At 33.5% G+C, this 21,655-nt stretch overlaps 1 protein-coding gene across 10 annotated transcripts in view; it reads left to right on the top strand.

Moving 5' to 3' along the window:
- agrn (agrin) overlaps positions 1-21,655 on the top strand; it is a 305,226-nt gene that overhangs the window by 173,755 nt on the left and 109,816 nt on the right. For all 10 annotated transcript variants that reach the window (XM_051097130.1, XM_051097123.1, XM_051097124.1 and 7 more), the window contains 2 exons: positions 7,149-7,373; positions 19,672-19,896. In XM_051097130.1, the coding sequence (XP_050953087.1) occupies positions 7,149-7,373; positions 19,672-19,896 (450 nt within the window). The remainder of the gene's footprint in view (positions 1-7,148; positions 7,374-19,671; positions 19,897-21,655) is intronic.

Below are 21,655 nucleotides of genomic sequence, written 5' to 3'. Positions count from 1 at the left end.
TAAATTTCCGTTATGTAATTTGTAATCAGTAATGGATTTAGTAAGAAATTGTACTTTTTTTTGTACACCACATGCCTCCAGTTTTCAGTTCAGAATGCTTGTGGTTTCTAAATTAATGTACTGCTTGTAGGATTATATAAAACCTTTTGAACTTACATTGTGTGTCACACTTTTTTCCTGGCTGTAGAAACAGGGACTGTGTTTGATTTCATCTTGATTGTGATCTCTTTCCAGTCGTGCGGATGCATAGATTTGCCTTTTGCATACTAAACATGCATAGGCTGCGATCTGAAGCCTGTGCTAGCATTTGCAGTGCACTACATCAGGTTAGCACTCACTAAAGCTCACAGGGAATAAATCTTGCATTTGATAGACATGTTTGGTAGTGTATTAAACCCGAGAGCCAACGTAGTCCTGCTGGTCTTGCTCGTGATGTTACCTCTGTGTCTTCGCAGGCCGAGGTTAGAAGCGTCTCACCTCGGGAATTCTACACGAGTATGCACACTGACAGCTATCGCAGAAAAGCAGGAGTGCTTGGCCTTTGAGTCCAGCCACAAAAAGATATGTATTATCCATTTTTGTGCTTAATTTTCTTTATCCAAGGGCAACACTGAGGCGCGCAAAGGAGGAAGACAGCTGCAGTCAAATAAGCCCTTTGAAGAAATACATCAAAAGAACAAATCATCTCGCCGTGTGAGGGTTGACAACAGCGGAGGGTGGGACACTGGGTTTGGAGGTCATCTGTAGAGGCTCAGCTTTATTTTTTGGTACTTCCAGATTTTGCTAGTGATACGTCGTAGCAAAGATGGCAAAAAACACGAATGCACGGGAATATCCATGGACAGTTTTCTCCAGGCTTTGTAGACCTTGTTATTCTGGGTTAAGTTTTTGATGACAGACTAAAATCGATGTTACACTGCAGAAAAATGTATGCGAATGCAGCAAGACTGTAAATGTGAAAGGGATAGTTTACCCAAAAATGAAAATTCTGTCAATACTTAGGCCCACATGGAGACACGCTTAGCTGTATATGTAAACATTTTGTATCGTATCAGCATTTCGTTCGGACAGATCCAGCATTTTTACATTTTTATGTGCATCGGTGTTGCAGAATTACAGCGCCACATACTGGACTGGCATGTATACTACATCAAGTCGGTTTCAGTGGTTTCATGTGCATGCAGATATTTCTTGAGATGACGCCGTGTTTACGGAAGGACGAGGGGAAAAAAAATCAGATACGGACGGGTGGTAAGATGAAAGATGGTAAGGAAATCATTAAAATAGTCCATGTGACATCAGTGGTTCAACCTTAATTTTATAAAGCTATCAGAATACTGTTGATATTGGTTCACCAGTGTTGGATCCATAATATTCCTTTAAGAACAAACGAGATGAGAGCAACACCACCCGTAGCACATCTCAAGCCTTCTTAACACATACACACCCTCATACATACACATACATCTTCTGTCATGCTGGAGAGGGCGCCCGGGGCTCGCAGTGCAGGGCGGGTTGTGCCGAGCCGATCCCTTCAGGATCGCGTAGCGGCCGTTGACAGCTCCCTGCACACATTACGCATTAATACATCCAGCACTAACACATTATCACAGCGCCGTCGGAGAGGCGGATCAGTGGAAGCTTCCTCGCTGTCTCTACTTCCTCTCACACTGTTTATGCCTTTTCCCCAGCTTATTAGTTAGTTGTATAGGTCTTATTATTTGCTCCTCTCTTCCTGTCCTAACCTCTTCAGAGCTGGAGGAGAGCAGTTAATTGGCTGCGAGAGACATTTCCAGTTCATCAATAGGTAACTATAGACTCCCGCTCTCTTTCCTCAGGATACTGTATTTCTATCCTTGAAAATGAGCACTAAAGCATAAGGAGGAAACGGCTCATATCCGTGGCGACCCCAGCGGTTCGTAGCCTCGCGGCTTGCGACGCCGGTCACATTCTAACAGGCAATTTGCCTGCATGTCTCAGCCTGAGAGGGCAGCTTATCTGTGCTAACACAGCGGAGAGCTGCATACGCAACGTATACAGGGCGGCCTTTTGCATTTTAATCAGCTCATCCTTTTCCTCGACGCTCATCAACTCTCGACGACAATAGGTGGAAAAGCGCCGACTGTTATTTAATGGGTTCGTGGAGGCAATTCTGCGTACTGTCACAAAACAAACAGAGCACCACGGAGGAGGAAGCTGTTTATGGGGATCGTCGGACTCTTCTCAATGTGTACTTCCTGACAGACACATCAGAAGTGATTTAAAGAACCGCTTTACATCAGACTGATGAAATCAAATGTCTTAGAGGCAGGCTTTTGGGGATGAGGCCAATCTGTCGAAGCAGAAGTAATGAGTCAGAGCTCAGCTGCCATCAGTTATGACTGTGAGGATGAGGAAAGCACCGGAATGCGTCAGTCTGTCTCAAAGGCCATCATAGACTGAACAGACTTGTTTATCATTTTAGGGAAAAAATATACTGCATAGGCGAGAGAGGGGTCGCAATTTGCAACATGTTAGAGATGAATCATGTGGCAATAAATAAATGATTTCTAATTTAATTTTTAAATAAAATATTATATTATAGGGAACCCCGGGAAATATGTAGAAGAAAACCCATGAAAGATTTACGCTATTTTAAAATATCAACATCATTTTATACATATTTTGGACAACGGGGGACGTCATTATGACATAAAAATGGTTGCACTCTGTGAGCTACTGCCACTACCTGTTGTGTTTCTTGTGAAACCCTATCGTAATTGTTAGAATGGTCACAGATTAGCGATCTCCACATAAAACTGATAACGCAGACCAAACCGTAAGTCATAGAGACACCACCGACAACGACAAGCCTGACGGGGGCGCTACTGCGATCAAAAATATGAAATCACTCATAACTCTTAAACCATCAGTTGTAGACTCAAGTGTCTTATGTTGTTGGAATCCTTGGCTCACACCGGACAAAATTCGACCGTGAGCCTGGTGAAATTTTCGGATATTTCGCATTTTTTGAAAAAACTAGGTTTCTCATCCGTTTGGAACTAAACCAGTGCAGAAAGATTCTCTGGAGCATATCAATAATTCACTTTTAGTAAAATGCCTAAGACTCCTGAATGGAATGAAATATCTCCACCAAACTCAGAACACTTATGTAAGAGCTCAATCTGAGGTCACAGGAAAAAATTGTGGACTTGGTGCTGCTATAAGAGGGGGGGAAAAAAGCATAAAAATGGCTATAACTGCACAACTATTTGTCCTATCAACATGGAAATTGATGTGCACGGTCTTGGTCGGAAGTGCCACAAGTGTCTACAAGGACATTTGTGTATCTCAAAAAACATGGCAAGGTTAGACAAGGTTTAACGGAAGCTGATCGAAACAAAACTTGGTGGACCTGTTCAATTCACGGCCCCAAAAATCTGAGACAAATTTGAAAGAAATGGCGCTATGACAGTCATAAACGTAAAAAAAAAAAAACCCATCATATTTCTATGGTAAATTAACATGATTTGCAAAAAATGAAATTTTAATCATTGATTTAGGTGGGTACAGCTTTGCTAAATAATATGTAATTTCTTTTTCAAGTGCTTGAACCCCAGTAATCACTGCTTGCAGGTATATTTTATATTTATAATAGTAGTTTTTAGCGTTAAAAATGTGTTTCACTTTTCTCATCTCTCAACTGCAGTCACATGACAAAAATTAGAGCACAGTTTTTTGTACTAAGGGGGTGTCACATGTTACCCACTTGCCATTTTACCCCATTCTCCCTTACTGGGTTCCTTTAGTCTAGTGATTCTCAACAATTAAGGTCCAGGGCCCACTAGGGGCCCTAATATTCCTATAAAAATATTCCTATATTAACATAATTGTAATTAATATGTAATTAAGTTGTAATTACAAAACACTAAAATAGAGATGTACAGTATTTAATTGGCATTGTATGTTTGAGTTTATTTATTTTTATTACAAAAGAAGTGGAGTGGCCTTGAGGTCAAAAAGGTTAAGATGTAGATTTTGTATTCCAATGTATCTTTTAACGTTCCTTCAGCATTGCTAAAAAGTGTAAAACTTGGCCTGTTGTCTGCAGTATCAGGGCGTGTATTAGCACTTCCTCCACACAAACATTCACAATGAGTTTTTTAGTAGTGCGAGTGGTTGGTTAGTTAGTGAGCCCAGGCTGATGAAGTGCGAGGTTCAGACGTGCAAAGACGAGGGAGGCACAGTCATCTTTTTTTAGAGAGAGAGAGAGAGGAGGAAAAGAGAATGAACACTTTGATAGCACAACACACGAAAGCGCCACTGATCTCATCCTTACGATGCCGCCTGCCAGGTTTTATCACATGCGTGTGAGTGGGTTTGTGTGTGTGTGTCACGCTGCAAAAGTAGAGCGTGGTCCTCAGAGACAGGCACAAACCTTTAATTAAACAAGTGGGTTCTCTTAACAGATTTACACAAAGTAAACCCACAAATGATAGAGGAGACTCTAGGCTGATATGACGCACGGGAAAGGTGAAAACGGGGACGGAGATAGTGAGAATGAATTAGAGCCGATGGCGTGTGGGGATGGTCGGAAATGAAACTAGACCTCTCTGAAGTGACACGGTCCGTTCGCTCTTCAGCATCTCTGTGTTTGTCAGTGCCTCATGAATATGTAGCAGCTAAATAATAATGATAATATCAGATGGTTCCTCTGAGTATCAAAAATAGATATGTATTCATTTCGGTTAAATCGCCCTGGTGTATTGCGAATTAAAACTTCCACCTTTCTCATTTACGCAGAATTAAGGGATTAGTTCATCATTTACTCACCCTTATGTCGTTCTAAACCTGTGCGACTTTTCTTTTTTGTAGAATAACAAAACAGGAGACATTTGGAGGAGTATGCTGGTCATGCTTTTATACACAATTACAATGAGTGGTAACTGAAGCTTTAAAGCTTCAAAAAAGACACACAAAAAAACATAAAAATTGGTACAAATGATTTAAGTTGTATTTCTGATCTAGTGACAAGTGCCTAAACTAAATTTGAGATTCAGATCAGTTCATAACATAACAGCAACAGGCTTATGAAAATGCGGAAAGGAATTAGAACAAATTATTATTTGATCTGCACAATTTACTTAAAATGAGGGAACAAATTATTATTTTGTGCCCACAATTGACTTAAACGAGGGAACGAATTATATTGAGCGCATGAATTACTTAAAATGAGGAAACAAATTATATCGAGCACATGATTAACTTAAAATGAGGGAACAATTTAGTAAATTGTGCCTACGATATACTTTTTTTCTCCATGCATTTCATGTGCAGGACTCCATAATTAAAAAAAAAAAAATCTATCTATCTACCTATCTATCTGTATGTGTATACATATATATTTTTTCCTAATATATATATATATTAGATGAGAAACTTAAAAATTACAAATGCCAAATAACTACAAATAAACTCAAGAAGTTAAAATAAATAAACAATAATTAAAAAAATAGAAATAGAAAAACAAAAAATAATTAACATGACAAAAACACATAAGATTACCAAAATTAACATGACCAATGAAAATATTATAATAAAAGGTAATTAAAAAAATATTTACAATATATAAGCAGCGGTCGAATTGTAAAAATAAATTCAGAGGGGATGGTGTGGTCAAGTATTTCTTGCTTTCTTTACACAATCATTATAAAATGTTTCTGATTTTTTATTTTTTTAATAATAAAAAAAATAGCGCTATTAAATGAACTATGGTTTATAAGCTGTTTTCCTTCTGGGGCCTGATTTTTTAACAATAGTATAATTAAACAATATTTGTTTTTGTTACCTTGTCTGGTCATGGATCAATAAATTTGACAATAAAACCACCAGTAGGTGGCAGCAGGTCTAATAAATGATTAATTGAATCATTCGATTCAAACGATTCATTAAAACCAGCTAATTCAGTTAGAAACAAAGCGAGTGACTCTTTACAAATGGATTGTTGCATCATTGGCTCACTTGATTAATTCAAAAACAGATTAATTTAGTAACGAAACATCGCAGTTTTGCTCTTCAATGTTGTATAAAATAAATAACACATTTATGACTGTACACACATATTGATATTCATACATACTGATATGAAAAATGATTTAAATGTGTGATCTGTTCATGAATCACACTTGCTTAGCTTGTTTTTCTGAAGATTAATTTTAGTCTATTCATCACACACACTTATCATATGGCTTGAATAGACCTGGACTTGGAATATAAGTCATGCAGAGCACTTATGATGCTTTTAAGGCACTTTTTTCGTCATTTTGAAACTTGACAGCCACAATTCACTTTCACTATATCAAAGAGAGCGGCCTGGATTTAAGGTCTGTTTGTGTCGGCTTTGGAACAACACTAGTAAATGATGACAGAAATTTCATTTTTGTGTAAATCATTTCTCGAACTTCACTCCTGAGTGGTAGAATGTTTAATGAGAAACAGACAAAGTCTTTTGTGGAAAAAAATGTGGCTTTCTTATTTTCAGAGTGAAAAAAGCTGATTAGGTCCCTCCAGCATAAGGACGGGTACGCTGAAGCATAGCAATTGAGAATGTTTTGTGAATGCAAAGCTTGCTTGAAATGGTCCGTGGTGAATTAGAGTGACTTGTTTGTACACCCACCCAGCTGTGACCGAATATTCAAGTCTGGGGCACTGAGCTGTTCTTCAGCCCGGGTTAAGCCACTTCACTCTGCCATCTGTATCGACACGGGGCACGTCTGAGCCGTGTGGAGGTGCTGGGAGACCGTGCCTCATTTTAACCCAATCTTTTCTCAGTAATAGGGTTCGTGTTTGGAGCTCACCCATGAACTCCCACCCTAAACAGACTTTATACTGAGAACATGACAAGCAGCCAGCCAATTATCTGAACACCAGCAAAAGTATGTGTGTAATTAGTGCTAACATTAATATTAAACTTTGACATGTATCTCACCCCGTGCCGTGTGTGCTTCACACATAGGTACAAGCATACTTTATAAAACTTAAGGATGAATTACTCTTTTGACCAATGCCAGCAAGTAGCCACACTAAAGAGCCACTTAGAACAGCTCAGATGGCGTCAAACGTTATGCATGCATTTTCAACTCTCACTTTATCTTTCTATTGTTTTTCAGCTCTGAAGGACCCATGCAGCGAGGTGAGCTGTAGCTTTGGCAGCACCTGCATTCAGTCATCTGACGGTCTGTCCGCCAAGTGCATGTGTCCTCTGAGTTGTGAGAACGTCCCCAAGCACGTGGTGTGTGGCAGCGACGGCCTGGACTACCAAAGCGAATGTGAGCTCAACATGAACGCCTGCGAGAAACGGAAGAACATCCGCGTGCATCACCAAGGCCGCTGCGGTGAGTCTGGAGCCTTTAAATAGTCATTCGCCTTTTTATTTGCTGTGATTATCACATGTAGTACTGCTACTATCTCTCTTATATCTTGCAGTTTTCTTCATAATGATTACAGGTCATTTTGACTGTCAGTGTTGGGGAGTGTTACTTTTAAAATACACCTGTGGGACCCCCTTCCTAAAACACACACACACACACACACATTTGTTTTTTGTGAATTGTGGGGACTTTCCATAGACTTCTATCGATTTTATACTGACCAAACAATATTGTCTATCCCCTAACCCAACCCTAACCCTAAACCTAGCCCTTACAGAAAACATGTTTGTATCGTTACACTTTCAGATAAACATCATTTACTATTTTGAATCATTTGTTAACATTGTGGGGACCGCAAACAAGTACACACACACACACACACACACACATATATATAATACAGTAATTTATTATATTATTATTAAGGAATATTATATATTATTATTTAAATAATAAGTAATAATTAATGCTAATATAATTAATACATTGGTGAGAAAATAAACTCGGTATAAAGACAACCATGTTAAACTTCAGTAAATAAACAAAAATAAATAAATGCATACTATATAAACAAGAAATAGTAAATAATAAAATAATATACAGTAATTTATTATATTATTTTATATTTTTATATTTTTATTATTAGAAATACAATGAATTAATTGTCTTTTTATTATTAGAAATAGAATGTATTAATTGTCCTTTATTATTTAATAATAATGCTAATACCATTATTATTATTATTATTATTATTGATAATATTCCATAATCATAATATTATATATTACTTGTTACATATTTAAACAATAATGCCAACACAGTTATTATTATTAATTATTATTCTTATATCATCATAATAGAAAATAATATACAGAATTTACTATATTATTATTATTATTAAGGAATGTTATATATTAATTATTGCTTATCATTTAAATAATAGGTAATAAAAGTTATTTAAATAATAATGCTAATACATCATTATTATATTTCATAATTATAATCGATATCCATTATTGCTTCTTATTTGAACTATAATGTAAATTATTATTATTATTATTATTATTATTATTCCTTAATCACAATATAAAATAATATATAGCAACTTATTACATTATTTTAGACTATAATTATTATTATGGAATATTATGTGTTAATTATTATTATTTATTTAAATAATAATGGTAATACAATTAACAAAATTATAATTTTTACGCTGTTTTTATTTTGAACATTTCCATGATTTGAAACAGACAGAAAGCAGAAAAGTAACTTTGACATAATGTATTTGTAAAAAGTATTAAAAAGTATTAAATTAATATAATACACGGTAACTTTTATTATTATTGTTATTATTATTATTATCAAGGAATATTATATATTAATGATTACATAATATTTAAATAATAAGTAATAAAAGTTATTTAAATAATAATTCTAATACATTATTATTATTATTATTATTATTATTATTATTTCATAATTCTATTAGATATTTATTATTGCTTATTATTTAAACAATACTGTAAATATTTTTAATTCCATAATCACAATCACATAATCACAGCAAGTTATTACATTATTGTAATAATTAAACATTATTGTAATGTATTTATAAAAAGTATTAAATTAAATTAAACTGTAACACTTAACAAAACATTAATGTATTGTGAAGTGTTAATAAAATACAATTAAACTTACAAGTAACACATTTCTTGTTAGTACTTGCAAGAAATCAAAATCAGAAAGAGCTTCACTGCCAGAGAAGGAATTTTTCTTGGTAATGAAGCTTCCAGTGTACACATACAGTATAAATACAACAAGAACATAATATAAAATGAAAGGATAATAAAAAATAATTATTCTCAGATTACACAACACATCGCTGGTATTGCGTTATCCCCAATGTGATTTTGGATTGTGATTGCCTGTTAAAGAGTATTGCAGATGAATTTTGAGTAAAAAATTCAACGGATCAATTATTCTGCTGAAAGCTCCCGTCACATCACACTTTGCCATGCTAACTGTCTGGATTTTGAGCTCTTCTTTGATTAAATCCTGGCTGTTTTATGTTAGTGGGGAGTTTGAGTCACGAGGACAGAGTGTCGTTCATGAAAAGCCCCCTTTCCCACCCTGGACTGCCTAATGACATTTCCCTTCCACGCTGCCTGACGAGCTGTCAGATTCTTTTTTCAGCTTATTCCACCCCTCTCTGACATTTCAGAGTTTTATTTGGATCTCTTTTATCCGTCAGTACTCTCTGATGAAGTCTGGACACATTCACATTTTTAACGTCAATAATGTGCCCCCCAGACTGGCATGTTAGGAAAGTTTCAGCTGCTTTCATATATTTCTTCTTGTGTGCCCTATTTTTTTTTTTTTACTGGACATGATGGTTTTATCTCATTAAAAATGCTGTATGCTTAGATGATCCACAGCCTGTAATCTTTCAGTCTGCTTTGCAAAAAAACATTTATTTAATCTGTATTTTATCTTGTTTTTCAGTTCAAAAAGGTCAGTTTACTTGAAGCGAAATTGCGTAAGATAGTGAGACTTTTTTTAAGAGAGTTTGTCTTAAAATTAAGTATATTTTTCTTACTTCATTGGCACTGGAATTGTTCCAGTGCACAAATCTAACAAAAGTTAGAGAGGTTTTTGCCCATGGGGCTAGAAACATAGACGTAATTGAAAATGTTTTCTCTGAAAACAAATTTCATTATCCAGTGCAGTTTTGCTACTCAAGTGCTTTATGAAGAAACCAGACAAAAATACCAGGTCAGAAGATGATTTTGGCTGTATTTTTGTAAACTTTCCGAAAACAAGTCTTGTGTGGGGTGTGTGACATTGTGGCGTTTCCTGCAGCAGAGCGAGGCAGACAGACTCAGAGGGAAGTCACCTCTTGTAAATGATGGCTCTCTGGGCGGCAGGGCTGGATGAATGCCTCAGGTCCCAGAGGACGTGTGGAGTATGTTTCTCTGTGGCTCTTGGAAAAGTGTCTTTCATTTTAACCCCCTCGAGAGTACGAAGCACCAAGGAGGACAGCCAGCAACTCTAAAACGAACTTAGAGACACCATCCTTGCGGTTACTGACTCTGATTCAGTCAGCACATACAAATGGTATTTTTCTCACTGAGGGACACTCCAATGACTTGTGATGTTTTGAAATAAGACAGAATAAGAAATCTGACCTCTAATCTGTCTATAAATCATGTTTTGCTGCTATGTTTCACTGCCTATAGTCAGTTTCTTAATCTAAAAATCGTATTAGATTCTTATTCTGAGAAGCAATACTTATTATTTAAATAATTATTATTTTTTGTTTTGTTTTTAGGAGAACATTTTTAATAATTGTCCTTAAAATAAGATGAAGTTTACTTTGCGAAGTTTACATGCGAAACAAAAATAATCATTGTTTTCGTTTTGTCTTGTTTTCCAAGAAAGCATTTAAACATCCTTAAAAGAGGATACATGTACTTGTGAAGCTAAAATAAACATTTATTTTATTAATAATTATTATTTTTGTTTTGTTTTTAGGAAACATATTTAAATTTCCTTGAAGTAAGATCAGTTTACTTAAGCAACAAATTTTTTTTTTTTTTTCAAAAGAAAATGTCAAAACATTCCTAAAAGAAGAACAATTTGCTTGTGAAGCAAGAATAATCACTATTTTTGTTTTGTTTTGTCTTGTTTTGCTAGACAACATCTAAACAGCCTTAAAGAGGATAAATTTACTTGTGTAGCAAAAATAAACATTCTTTTGTGTCTTGATGATGTTTGTAATCTCTATTTTTGTTTTTATTTCAGGACAAAATATGTGAACATGTCTAAAATAACATAAATTTACTTGCTAAACAAAAATAATCATTGTTTTTGTTTTGTCTTGTTTTGCGAGACAACATCTAAACAGCCTTAAAAGAGGATAAATTTACTTGTGAAGCTAAAATAAACATTTATTTGATTAATAATTATTGTTTTTGTTTTGTTTTTAGGAAAACATATTTAAATTTCCTTGAAGTAAGATCAGTTTACTTCAGCAACCAAAATGTTTTTTTCAAAAGAAAATGTCAAAACATGCTTAAAAGAAGAACAATTTGCTTGTGAAGCAAAAATAATCACTATTTTTGTTTTGTTTTGTCTTGTTTTGCTAGACAACATCTAAACAGCCTTAAAAGAGGATAAATTTACTTGTGTAGCAAAAATAAACATTCTTTTATGTCTTTTTAATGATGTTTTTAATCTCTATTTTTGTTTTTATTTCAGGACAAAATATGTAAACATGCCTAAAATAACATAAATTTACTTGCTAAACAAAAATAGTCATGACAACAACTAAACAGCCTTAAAAGAGGATACATTTACTTGTGAAGCTAAAATAAACATTTATTTGATTAATAATTATTATTTTTGTTTTGTTTTTAGGAAAACATATTTAAATTTCCTTAAAGGAAGATCAGTTTACTTAAGCAACCAAAATATTTTTTTTTAAAAGAAAATGTCAAAACATGCTTAAAAGAAGAACAGTTTGCTTGTGAAGCAAAAATAATCACTATTTTTGTTTTGTTTTGTCTTGTTTTGCTAGACAACATCTAAACAGCCTTAAAAGAGGATAAATTTACTTGTGTAGCAAAAATAAACATTCTTTTATGTCTTGATGTTTTTAATCTCTATTTTTGTTTTTATTTCAGGACAAAATATGTAAACATGCCTAAAATAATATAAATTTACTTGCTAAACAAAAATAATCATTGTTTTTGTTTTGTCTTGTTTTGCGAGACAACAACTAAACAACCTTAAAAGAGGATAAATTTACTTGTGAAGCTAAATAAACATTTATTTGATTAATAATTATTATTTTTGTTTTGTTTTTAGGAAAACATATTTAAATTTCCTTGAAGTAAGATCAGTTTACTTAAGCAACCAAATTTTTTTTTTTTTTTTTTTTTTTCAAAAGAAAATGTCAAAACATGCTTAAAAGAAGAACAATTTGCTTGTGAAGCAAAAATAATCACTGTTTTTGTTTTGTTTTATTTTCCAAGAAAGTATCTAAATATCCTTAAAAGAGGACAAATTTACTTGTAAAGCAAAAATAAACATAATTTTGTCTTTCAATGATGTTTTTCAAGAAATCATTTAAAAAGATGCTTTTAAAATTAATAAATGGATGGCGTCTCATAGTTAGATTTAGAATTGATGTCTGTCCTCTTGGTGTTTTTGTTTTGTTTTTCAAGAAAACATTTAAACATCCTTAAAACGAGAACATTTTTAGTCGTAGAGTAGTGGTGATTGTTACTATTTAAATAATTATTGTTTTTGTTTTAAAAACATATTTAAATATCCCTGAAGTAAGATCGGTTTACTTAAGCAACAAAAATATGTCTTTTTTTTTTTCAAAAGAAAATGTCAAAACATGCTTAAAAGAAGAATGTACTTGTGAAGCAAAATAATCACTGTTTTTGTTTTTATTTTAATAAAAAATATGTAAACATGCCTAAAATAACATAAATTTACTTGCTAAACAAAAATAATCATTGTTTTTGTTTTGTCTTGTTTTGTGAGACAACAACTAAACAGCCTTAAAAGAGGATAAATTTTCTTGTGAAGCAAAAATAAACAGTGTTTTATGTGTTTTTCAAGAAAATATTTATAAAGATGCTTTTAAAAAGGATGAAAGGATGGCCTCTCTAAGTTATATTCCGAGTTGCTGTCTGTCCTCCTTGGTGTTTTTGTTTTGTTTTTTAGGAAAACATTTAAGCATCCCTAAAACAAGAGCATTTTCTGAGAAGCAATAATCATTTTTTAGTGCTGTCAAATGATTTATTGCCTCCAAAATAAAAGTTTTTGTTTACGTAATATATGTATGTGTACTGTGTATATGTATTACGTATATATAAATACACCCATATGCATGTATATATTTAAGGAAAATATGTTATGTTTATAAATTAAATATATTTATAAATTATATAAATTATATTAATATAAATATATACATGTAAATACATGTAAATATTTTCAAAATATATACGGCATGCGTGTGTATATATACACAGTACACATACATATTTTATGTAAACCAAAACCTTTATTTTGGATGCGATTAATCATCATTTAGCGTTTGACAGCTCTATTAGTTTTTTTTTAAATAATTATTATTTTTGTCTTGTTTTTAGGAAAACAAATTTAAATATCCTTAAAATAAGATTAGTTTAGTTAACAAAAATAAACTTTTTCTTGTTTTTTCAAAGAAAAACATGCTTAAAAAAAGACTTGATTTACTTATAAAGCAAAAATACTCACTATTTTTGTTTTTATTTTTAGGAAAAAATATGTAAACTTGCCTACAATAACATAAATTTACTTAAAAAATAAAATCTTTATTTTTTTTTCTTGTTTATCTCAAAAAACATGTAAACAACCTTAGAAGAGGATAAATTTACTTGTGAAGCAAAAATAAACATTGTTTTATGTCTGTTTTCCAAGAAAACATTTTTAAAGATGCCTCTAAAAAAGATGAAAGGATGGAATCTCATCAAGTTAGATTCAGATTTGCTGTTTGTACTTTTTTTTTTGAACATCTAAACATCCTTAAAACAAGAATTTTTTTTATCTGAGAAGCGGACATATTTAAATATCCGTAAAATAAGACCAGTTTACTTCATCTTTCATCAAATCATCTTTTTTTTTTTTAAGAAAATGTCAAAACATGCTTAAAAGAAGATCAATTTACTTGTGAACCAAAAATAAGCACTATTTTTTTTATCTTTTTTTTCCCCTAGATAAACATGTAAACATGCCTAAAATAAAATAAATTTACTTGCAAAACAAACAAAAAATCATTCTTTTTGTTTTGTCTTTTTCCCAAGAAACATCTAAACATTATTTAATGTTTGTTTTCAAAGAAAACATTTATAAAGATGCTTTTAAAATGTTCTATAAAGATGCTCTATAGTTAGATCAGAGTTGCGGTCTGTCCTCTTTGGTGTTTTTGTTTTGTTTTTCAAGATCATTTTTATCTGAGTAAAGCAGTAATTGTTATTATTTAAATAAATATTTTTATCTTGTTTTTAGGAAAACATTTAAATATCCCTGAAGTGAGATCAGGTTACTTAAGTAACAAAAATAGTCTCTTTTTTCTTGTTGTTTAAAGAAAACGTTAAAACATGCTTAAAAGTAGATAAATTTACTTGTGAAGCAAAAATAATCACTATTTTTTTTTTATTTCAGGAAAACATATGTAAACATGCCTAAAATAAGATAAATTTACTTGAGAAACAAAAATAATCATTATTTTAGTTTTGTCTTGTTTTCCAAAAGAAAAAGTTTTTCAACATTTGTTTTTCTTATTTATTTATTTATTTATTAAGTCAAAACATGCTTAAAGGAACATCAGTTTACTTGTGAAGCAAAAATAATCACTATATATTTTTTATTTTTTGAGGAAAACATATTAACGCTTAAAATAAGATACATTTATCTGAAAAACAAAAACAATCTTTTTTTTTTTTTTGTCTTGTTTTCCAAGAAAACATCTAAACAACCTTAGAAGACAACACGTTTGCTAGGAAAGCTATAGATTTCGAAGCCAAATGTAAAAGCATAATCATTTTTATGTCATTTTGCCTTGTGAAAACATGTAAGCATCCTAAAAACATCATTTTGGCATCCCAAGTAAATTTATTGTGCATATTTTTTCCTGAAAAATAAAAGAAAACATTTTTTGTTTTGTTTTGTTTTTCAAATTATTATTATTTTTTTAAAGTCTTGCAGTGTTGTGATTCATTTGTTCTGCACAGAGAATTGAGGAACAAAACAAGCAAACCCACAATCAGTCGTACAGCAGGACATGGGCCACTGTTATTTCAAAGCGCACTTAGACACATTTTTGGCCGGCTCTGTATACACATTCATTCACGTAAACTGCAGCTTACAGTTCCTCCAACACATGCATTAAGGTCTTGGCCAGCAACTGTCAGGCACACAGATACAGGGTCTGGACTAATGGAGCAGCCTCACACACACTCCCTGCTGGAGCGGGGCTCAGTGTGCCTGGCTAATTACAGCCACCCCTGCATGGCACTGTTAGGCAGCGATACACTGAATGCTGGCTCCAGCCGGCCTCTCTTAATGGGAGCTAATGGTTTCTCCAGTGGTAATGGCGGGCTTGCGTGGCGAGATGTTGTTGGAGGCGCTGCCCGCATTGTGCTGGACCCTTTTGGTCGAGCTCCATACTCCCCTCCTTTGAGAGCCGTCCTATTATTGTGTTAGTATACACCAGTCCCTGACCTGGCAGCAACACTTTCTGTCGGCCCGCCTCTCCCCTGGGCTTTTATGCTTAATGCTTGTATATTTGTTTTTAATTCAGAGTGTTACAGCTAATGAGTTAGTGCATTTAGGATGCATTGACTTAATGGACTGTCATTTTAAAGGAGTAGTTCACTTCCAGAACAAAAATGTGCAGATGTTTGTGTCTTTCTGTCTTTAGTCATAAAGAAATTATGTTTTTTGAGGAAAACTTTTTAGGAATGTTCTCCATATTGTGGACTTCTATGGTGCCTGCGAGTTTGAACTTCCAAAATGTCGTTTAAATGCAGCTTCAAAGGGCTCTAAACGATCCCAACCAAGGAAGAAGGATCTTATCTAGCGAAGCAATCGGTTATTTAAAAAATAAAATGTACAATTTATATACTTTTTAACCTCAAATGCTACTCTGCTACTCTGTAATTTTCGAAGTTTAAACTCGCGGGCACCATAGAAGTCCGCTATATGGAGAAAAATTCTGGAATGTTTTCCTCAAAAAACATCATTAACAGCCTTAAAACAAGAAAATTGTCATCTGAGAAGAAAAAATAATCATAATTGTTGTCTTGTTTTTTCAGAAAAACAACTTATTAATTAATTAATTAATTATTATTGTCATTATTATTATTATTATTATTATTATTATTATTATCAGCTATAAAACAAGACATTTTAATCTGAGAAGCAAAAAATAATCAGTATTGTTGTTTGTTATTTTAGGAGAACAGTTCATACATTCATGTATTTATAATTATTATTAACAGCCTTAAAACAAGAAAATTGTCATCTGAGAAGAAAAAAATAATCATAGTTGTTGTCTTGTTTTTTCAGAAAAACAACTTATTAATTAATTAATTAATTTATTTATTATTATTATTATTATTGTCATTATTATTATTATTATTAACAGCTATAAAACAAGACATTTTTAATCTGAAAAACAAAAATAATCAGTATTGTTGTCTGTTATTTTAGAAGAACAGTTCATTCATTCATGTATTTATTATTATTATTATTATTATTATTATTATTAACAGCCTTAATACAAGACCATTTTAATCTGAGACGCAAAAATAATTATTGTTTTCTTGTTTTTTCAGAAAAATGAATCGTTCATTCATTCGTGTATTTATTTTTATTGTTATTATCAATTTAATTATTATCAATATTATTATTTATTTATTTTTACTGGTATTATCAATTTTATTATTATTATTATTATTATTATTATTATTATTATTTTGTGCTAGAACTGTTGGGTTTGACTTGTGCGCATTTAGGATGGTTTGACTTAACTAACTGTAACCTTGAACTTTTTACATATTTACAATGTTTCCATAAAATAAATAAAAAAGTCCCTTTTTATTATTATTGAAAAAAAATGTTCTTCAGAAAAAAAAACATATCTAAAAATCTAAAAAACTCTTAAACATATCTAAATCTAAAAACCTATTTTAAAAGAGCATAAATTTACTTGAAAAACAACAGCAATCATTATTTTTCTTTCATCTTGTGTTTTAATAAAACATTTAAGTATTAAGACAATAAAATAATAGCAAAAAATTATTTTCTTTTATTCGAATTTATTTATTTATTTATTCACCTTGTATTTCAGAAAACCACACCCTGAACACAAGATAATTTGGCTTCTCAAGCAAATTTATCTTGTTGTAAGGATGCTTAGATATTTATTTCTTGTAAAACAAGAAAAAGACAAAAATACTGATTAAGATTTAATTAATTGATTGATGTTATTCTTTGATTGAAGTATTGAGTTTGGTTTATGTGCATTTAGGGTGGGTTGGTAGCTGACTAGTCGTTTCTTGCCTAATCAGTTGACTAGTCGCTCAGGAAAAAGCCTCTGGCTAGTTGATTCTGAAAACATGTTGTTTTATACATCCCTAGTGGGCATGTGTCCATCTGTGTGTTATTTGCTTTCCTGATGTCTCTCTATCTCTGTGGCTTTGTCTTCATTTCCCGCTTATTTTGTTCCCATTTTCTTGTTCTTTTTATTCGCCCGTGTTCTTCCTCTCCTCTCGTTCTTTGTTTTGTTTACGTGTTTTGTCTTTCTTGTCTAATTTCCTCTGTCCTTTCTGTCTCTGTCTTGTCTTTTTTTCTCTCTGTCTCCATGCTTCTTTCTCTCCCTCGATTGTGCGACTCGCTCACGGCTCGGCATTGTCTTAGCACGACACCGGCTGATAAGTCCTTTGTGCCGTCTTGTTTCTGAAAAAGTGTGGAGGCTGGCGAAACTGTCACACTTATTTCAATAACCATCATGGCATTTCTATTACAATTATGATCTTGCCATACAGGGCCAGGGCCCGGAGCCCCCTGAAGCCACAAAGACCCATCAGCTCCCACATACTCATCACTTCCGTCCCGTCAGCTGTCACCCTTATCCTTTCACATTTCAGTATTTCTTCTCAATAAATGACACACCACTGACAACAGCTCCATCAATAGTGCCTAGAAGATGCTTTGAAAAAGGAGAACAGTCTAGTCAAAAAATGGCAGTGTTGCTGTAGAGAAGTGGTTAAGGCATGTGCTCAGATGCCAGAAACTCTGGTCCTGGAGGTATGCTGTCCTAAGTCCAACTCTAATAAAACAAGCTAAACAAGACAAAAGTTTGGGGTTGGTAAGGTTTATTGGAGGAAACCCTGGGTATTAAGACTTGTATGGCTTAATATAACATAAATGAAGTCTGTTACTGAAATGTGTAACAGAAAACCTTTACTATCTTTACTACCTTTACCTTACTGGTATGTCTTTACTATCACTTGTGATCAATGATGTTTTCTTGCTGGAAAAAAGTATTTATTTTTTAAAAAATATACTTTTGAATGCTAGTGTTAAATGTGCTAAAGTTTGAAACTAAACTTTGCAAGACCAAAACTCACCACCCAATAGTAATCTGAGGTGCTTGTGTGTGTGATACATGTTTGAATTTGGCTTGTGTTATATTTTTCCCCCTATTATTACTATTATTTTTATGGTTGGAGACCTGAATAAGAACTGATTTACTTATAAAAAACTTCTAGACCTAAAAGGTTTCGCAGTGGTTCAATAAACAAAATGATGTAATGAAAATGACTTTGATGGCTTATATATAGAATTTACTTTACTTACACTTAAAATTAAAATTCTGTTAATTACCTTCATGTCGTTTCAAAGCCGTAAGACCTTTGTTTATTCTTGGAACACAAATTAAGATATTTTTGATGAAATATCAAAAAATATAAATGAAACACAAAGAAAGCTTTGGAAGTATTTGGTACATTATGGGAATATTTGGCTAGTTAATTATCAACGTTATACAGTTAAGTTTACATTCTCTGTTCAGAATCTGCTAAATGTTATTGTAAAGGAAAACTTTTTGAATTTGAAGATCAGGGTAAGTTTAACTTATTTTGTCTTCTGGGAAACATGTAAGTATCTTCTGTAGCCTCTCAAAGGCAGTACTAAATGAAAAAAATATGATATTTAGGCAAAATAAGAAAAATGTACACATCTCCATTCGGTTCAAAAGTTTTCAAAAATTCTGAAAAACCAAAGAATTTGTGGGACCTGAAGGATTTTTCTGAAGAACAGTTTAATTGTTCAGGACAAACAAGCGACTCATGAACAACCATCACTAAACAAAAAACACAGCTGTGGATCATTCAGGTAACAACACAGTATTAATAATCAAGGGGTTGTAAACTTTTGAACAGGGTCATTTTTATGAATTCAGCTATTATTTTCTCTTGTGGACTATACAGTATGTAAACATGTGAAATATCATGCAGTAACATGCATTTTGTATGATCCCTCTTATATTGGTAAAATAATTAACATTTTGCAGATTCTAAAAGGGGGATGTAAACTTTTGACCTCAACTGTATCAACAGAAGACAATGAAATCAAACAGTCAATCATAAATTACAATCTCAACCTGACTCTTTTTTTTTTTAACTCTCATCCTCAGATCCTTGCAGTGACACTATGAACAGCTTGAGTGTGGCCTGTCGGGTGAACCCTAAGACCTACAAGCAGTTTACCTTCGCCCCAGCCGATTCCTGCCCGCCTGACAGTACGCCCCTCTGCGCCAGCGACGGCCGCACTTACGATAGCGTGTGTCAGATGGAGCGGACGGCCCTACAGAACAACCTGGAGCTCAAGAAGGTTTCTTCAGGCATCTGCAAGGAGAAAGGTGAGTTCCTCCTACAGCAGAGATGTCACAGACTCCCAGGAGCTCATGCTCGTGTCTGATAAAGGAGCCCTACGGCCGCATTTGATTTATTTTGTCATGGCTGCGGTGAGGAGGCTCTGGACAAATTAAGTCAGGTTAGCAGTACTGTCATGCCTACACGATACCAATCTCCACAAATCCAATTTGCCTGTCGGGCTCTGGCAGGTGTATTGTGGCAAGACTGTATCTTCACGGGTGATGAAAAGATCGTCCCTGCTTCGCTCTGAAGCCCTGTGGCAAAGCGCAGAGAGAGTGTGTGTTCAGCTGTGATAGTGCGCGAACGCTGGCTTAGTGTGTATGTGTGTGTGCCTGTGTCTGAACTGTGTTTGTGCCGTGAGCGATAGTGGTGTTATTTGTGGGCCACTGTTGTCCCAGTGCGGAGCAACTGTTTCTGAGCCGGTGTAACTCGAGAAGCGATAGCATTTGTCTTAGATGAATGTCTTACTTTGTTAGATACATATCTAGCATGTTAACATGTGCTCAGTCAATATGTATCACACACATGATTAGTGTTAATGCAGTATGTGTTATTTGCTATTATTGCCATAAGTTTAATTTAAAAAAAATAAGCATTAACGATGGGCTGTGTTGAATGTGATCTTTAGCCTCCATATCTCAAAACCTCATCAAAAGCCCCCTTACAAAAATTAACCATCGTTTTACTGTAGTGTCCCTGCTGAAAAAACAACTAAAACCTGGTTGGCTGGTCTTAGGTGGTTTAAGATGGAAGTAGCTGGTTTTACCTAGTCTTCCAGCCTGCCCAGCTAAGGAAGGGGCCAAAACCCCTCTAAAAGCAGCCTGCTGACCAGCTAAGACCAGGTTGGATAACCAGCTAAAACCAGCCAACCAGCCTAGGCTGGTTTTAGCTGTTTTTTTTTTTCAGCAGGGTAGTAACCATGTTTTTGGTGTATTGATTATGATTTGCATAACCACAGATTTACTACAAATAGCATGGCTGAACTATGTTTTTTTAACCTTGTTTTTTTTTTTGTTTTTTAATTTGTAGTAAAACCATGGTTAATTTTCGTATGCTGGTGTTGTTCAAGATCCTCCCAGTCCTTATCAAACATGTATTATATTATTGTTAATCAAACAAGTCTTTCTTAAACAGTTAGCAATATGCTATGCTATTAGACTGAGCTGTTAGTTTGCTAAATGAAAACAAAGAAAAGGACATTTTTAGCCTGTTCGTTTTGCTAATATTTTGTTAGCTAGTAAACAGCTTAGCCTACTAGCACAGTGCAAACTGGCTAAGAAAGGCTCTATTTTCATTAGTTAGAACAAGATATTGTGATAATCCAGTACATCTAATAGACGTCTATTTGACATCTGATAGGAAACGTCATATAGACATATTGCAGATGAGCAGACACTTTAAAAAATACATCTTCCAGATGTAAATGCAGACGTCAAATAGACGTCTCTGTGATGTATGTGTGCTATCAAGGACCCAGATAGCACACATATGTCTGCAAGATGTCTGTTAAAGATCACTTGATCTGGAAAACATCTGTTGTGCACAAACATCTGACAGACGTCTGTAAAATGTCAGTTTTACATAGATTCTAAATCATAAACATCTTAAAGACATCTAAGAGACGTCGATTTGACATCTGATAGGAAACGTCCTGTAGATGTGTTGCAGATGAGCAAACGCCCTAAGAATATGTCTTCCAGATGTAAATGCAGATGTCAAATAGACATCTCCATGATGTATGTG

Source organism: Labeo rohita, chromosome 23, assembly GCF_022985175.1.
Source record: "Labeo rohita strain BAU-BD-2019 chromosome 23, IGBB_LRoh.1.0, whole genome shotgun sequence".
In the NCBI taxonomy this organism is placed as follows: Eukaryota; Metazoa; Chordata; class Actinopteri; order Cypriniformes; family Cyprinidae; genus Labeo; species Labeo rohita.
The sequence above is the reverse complement of the archived record's forward strand: the minus strand, read 5'-3'. Positions and strand labels throughout refer to the sequence as shown.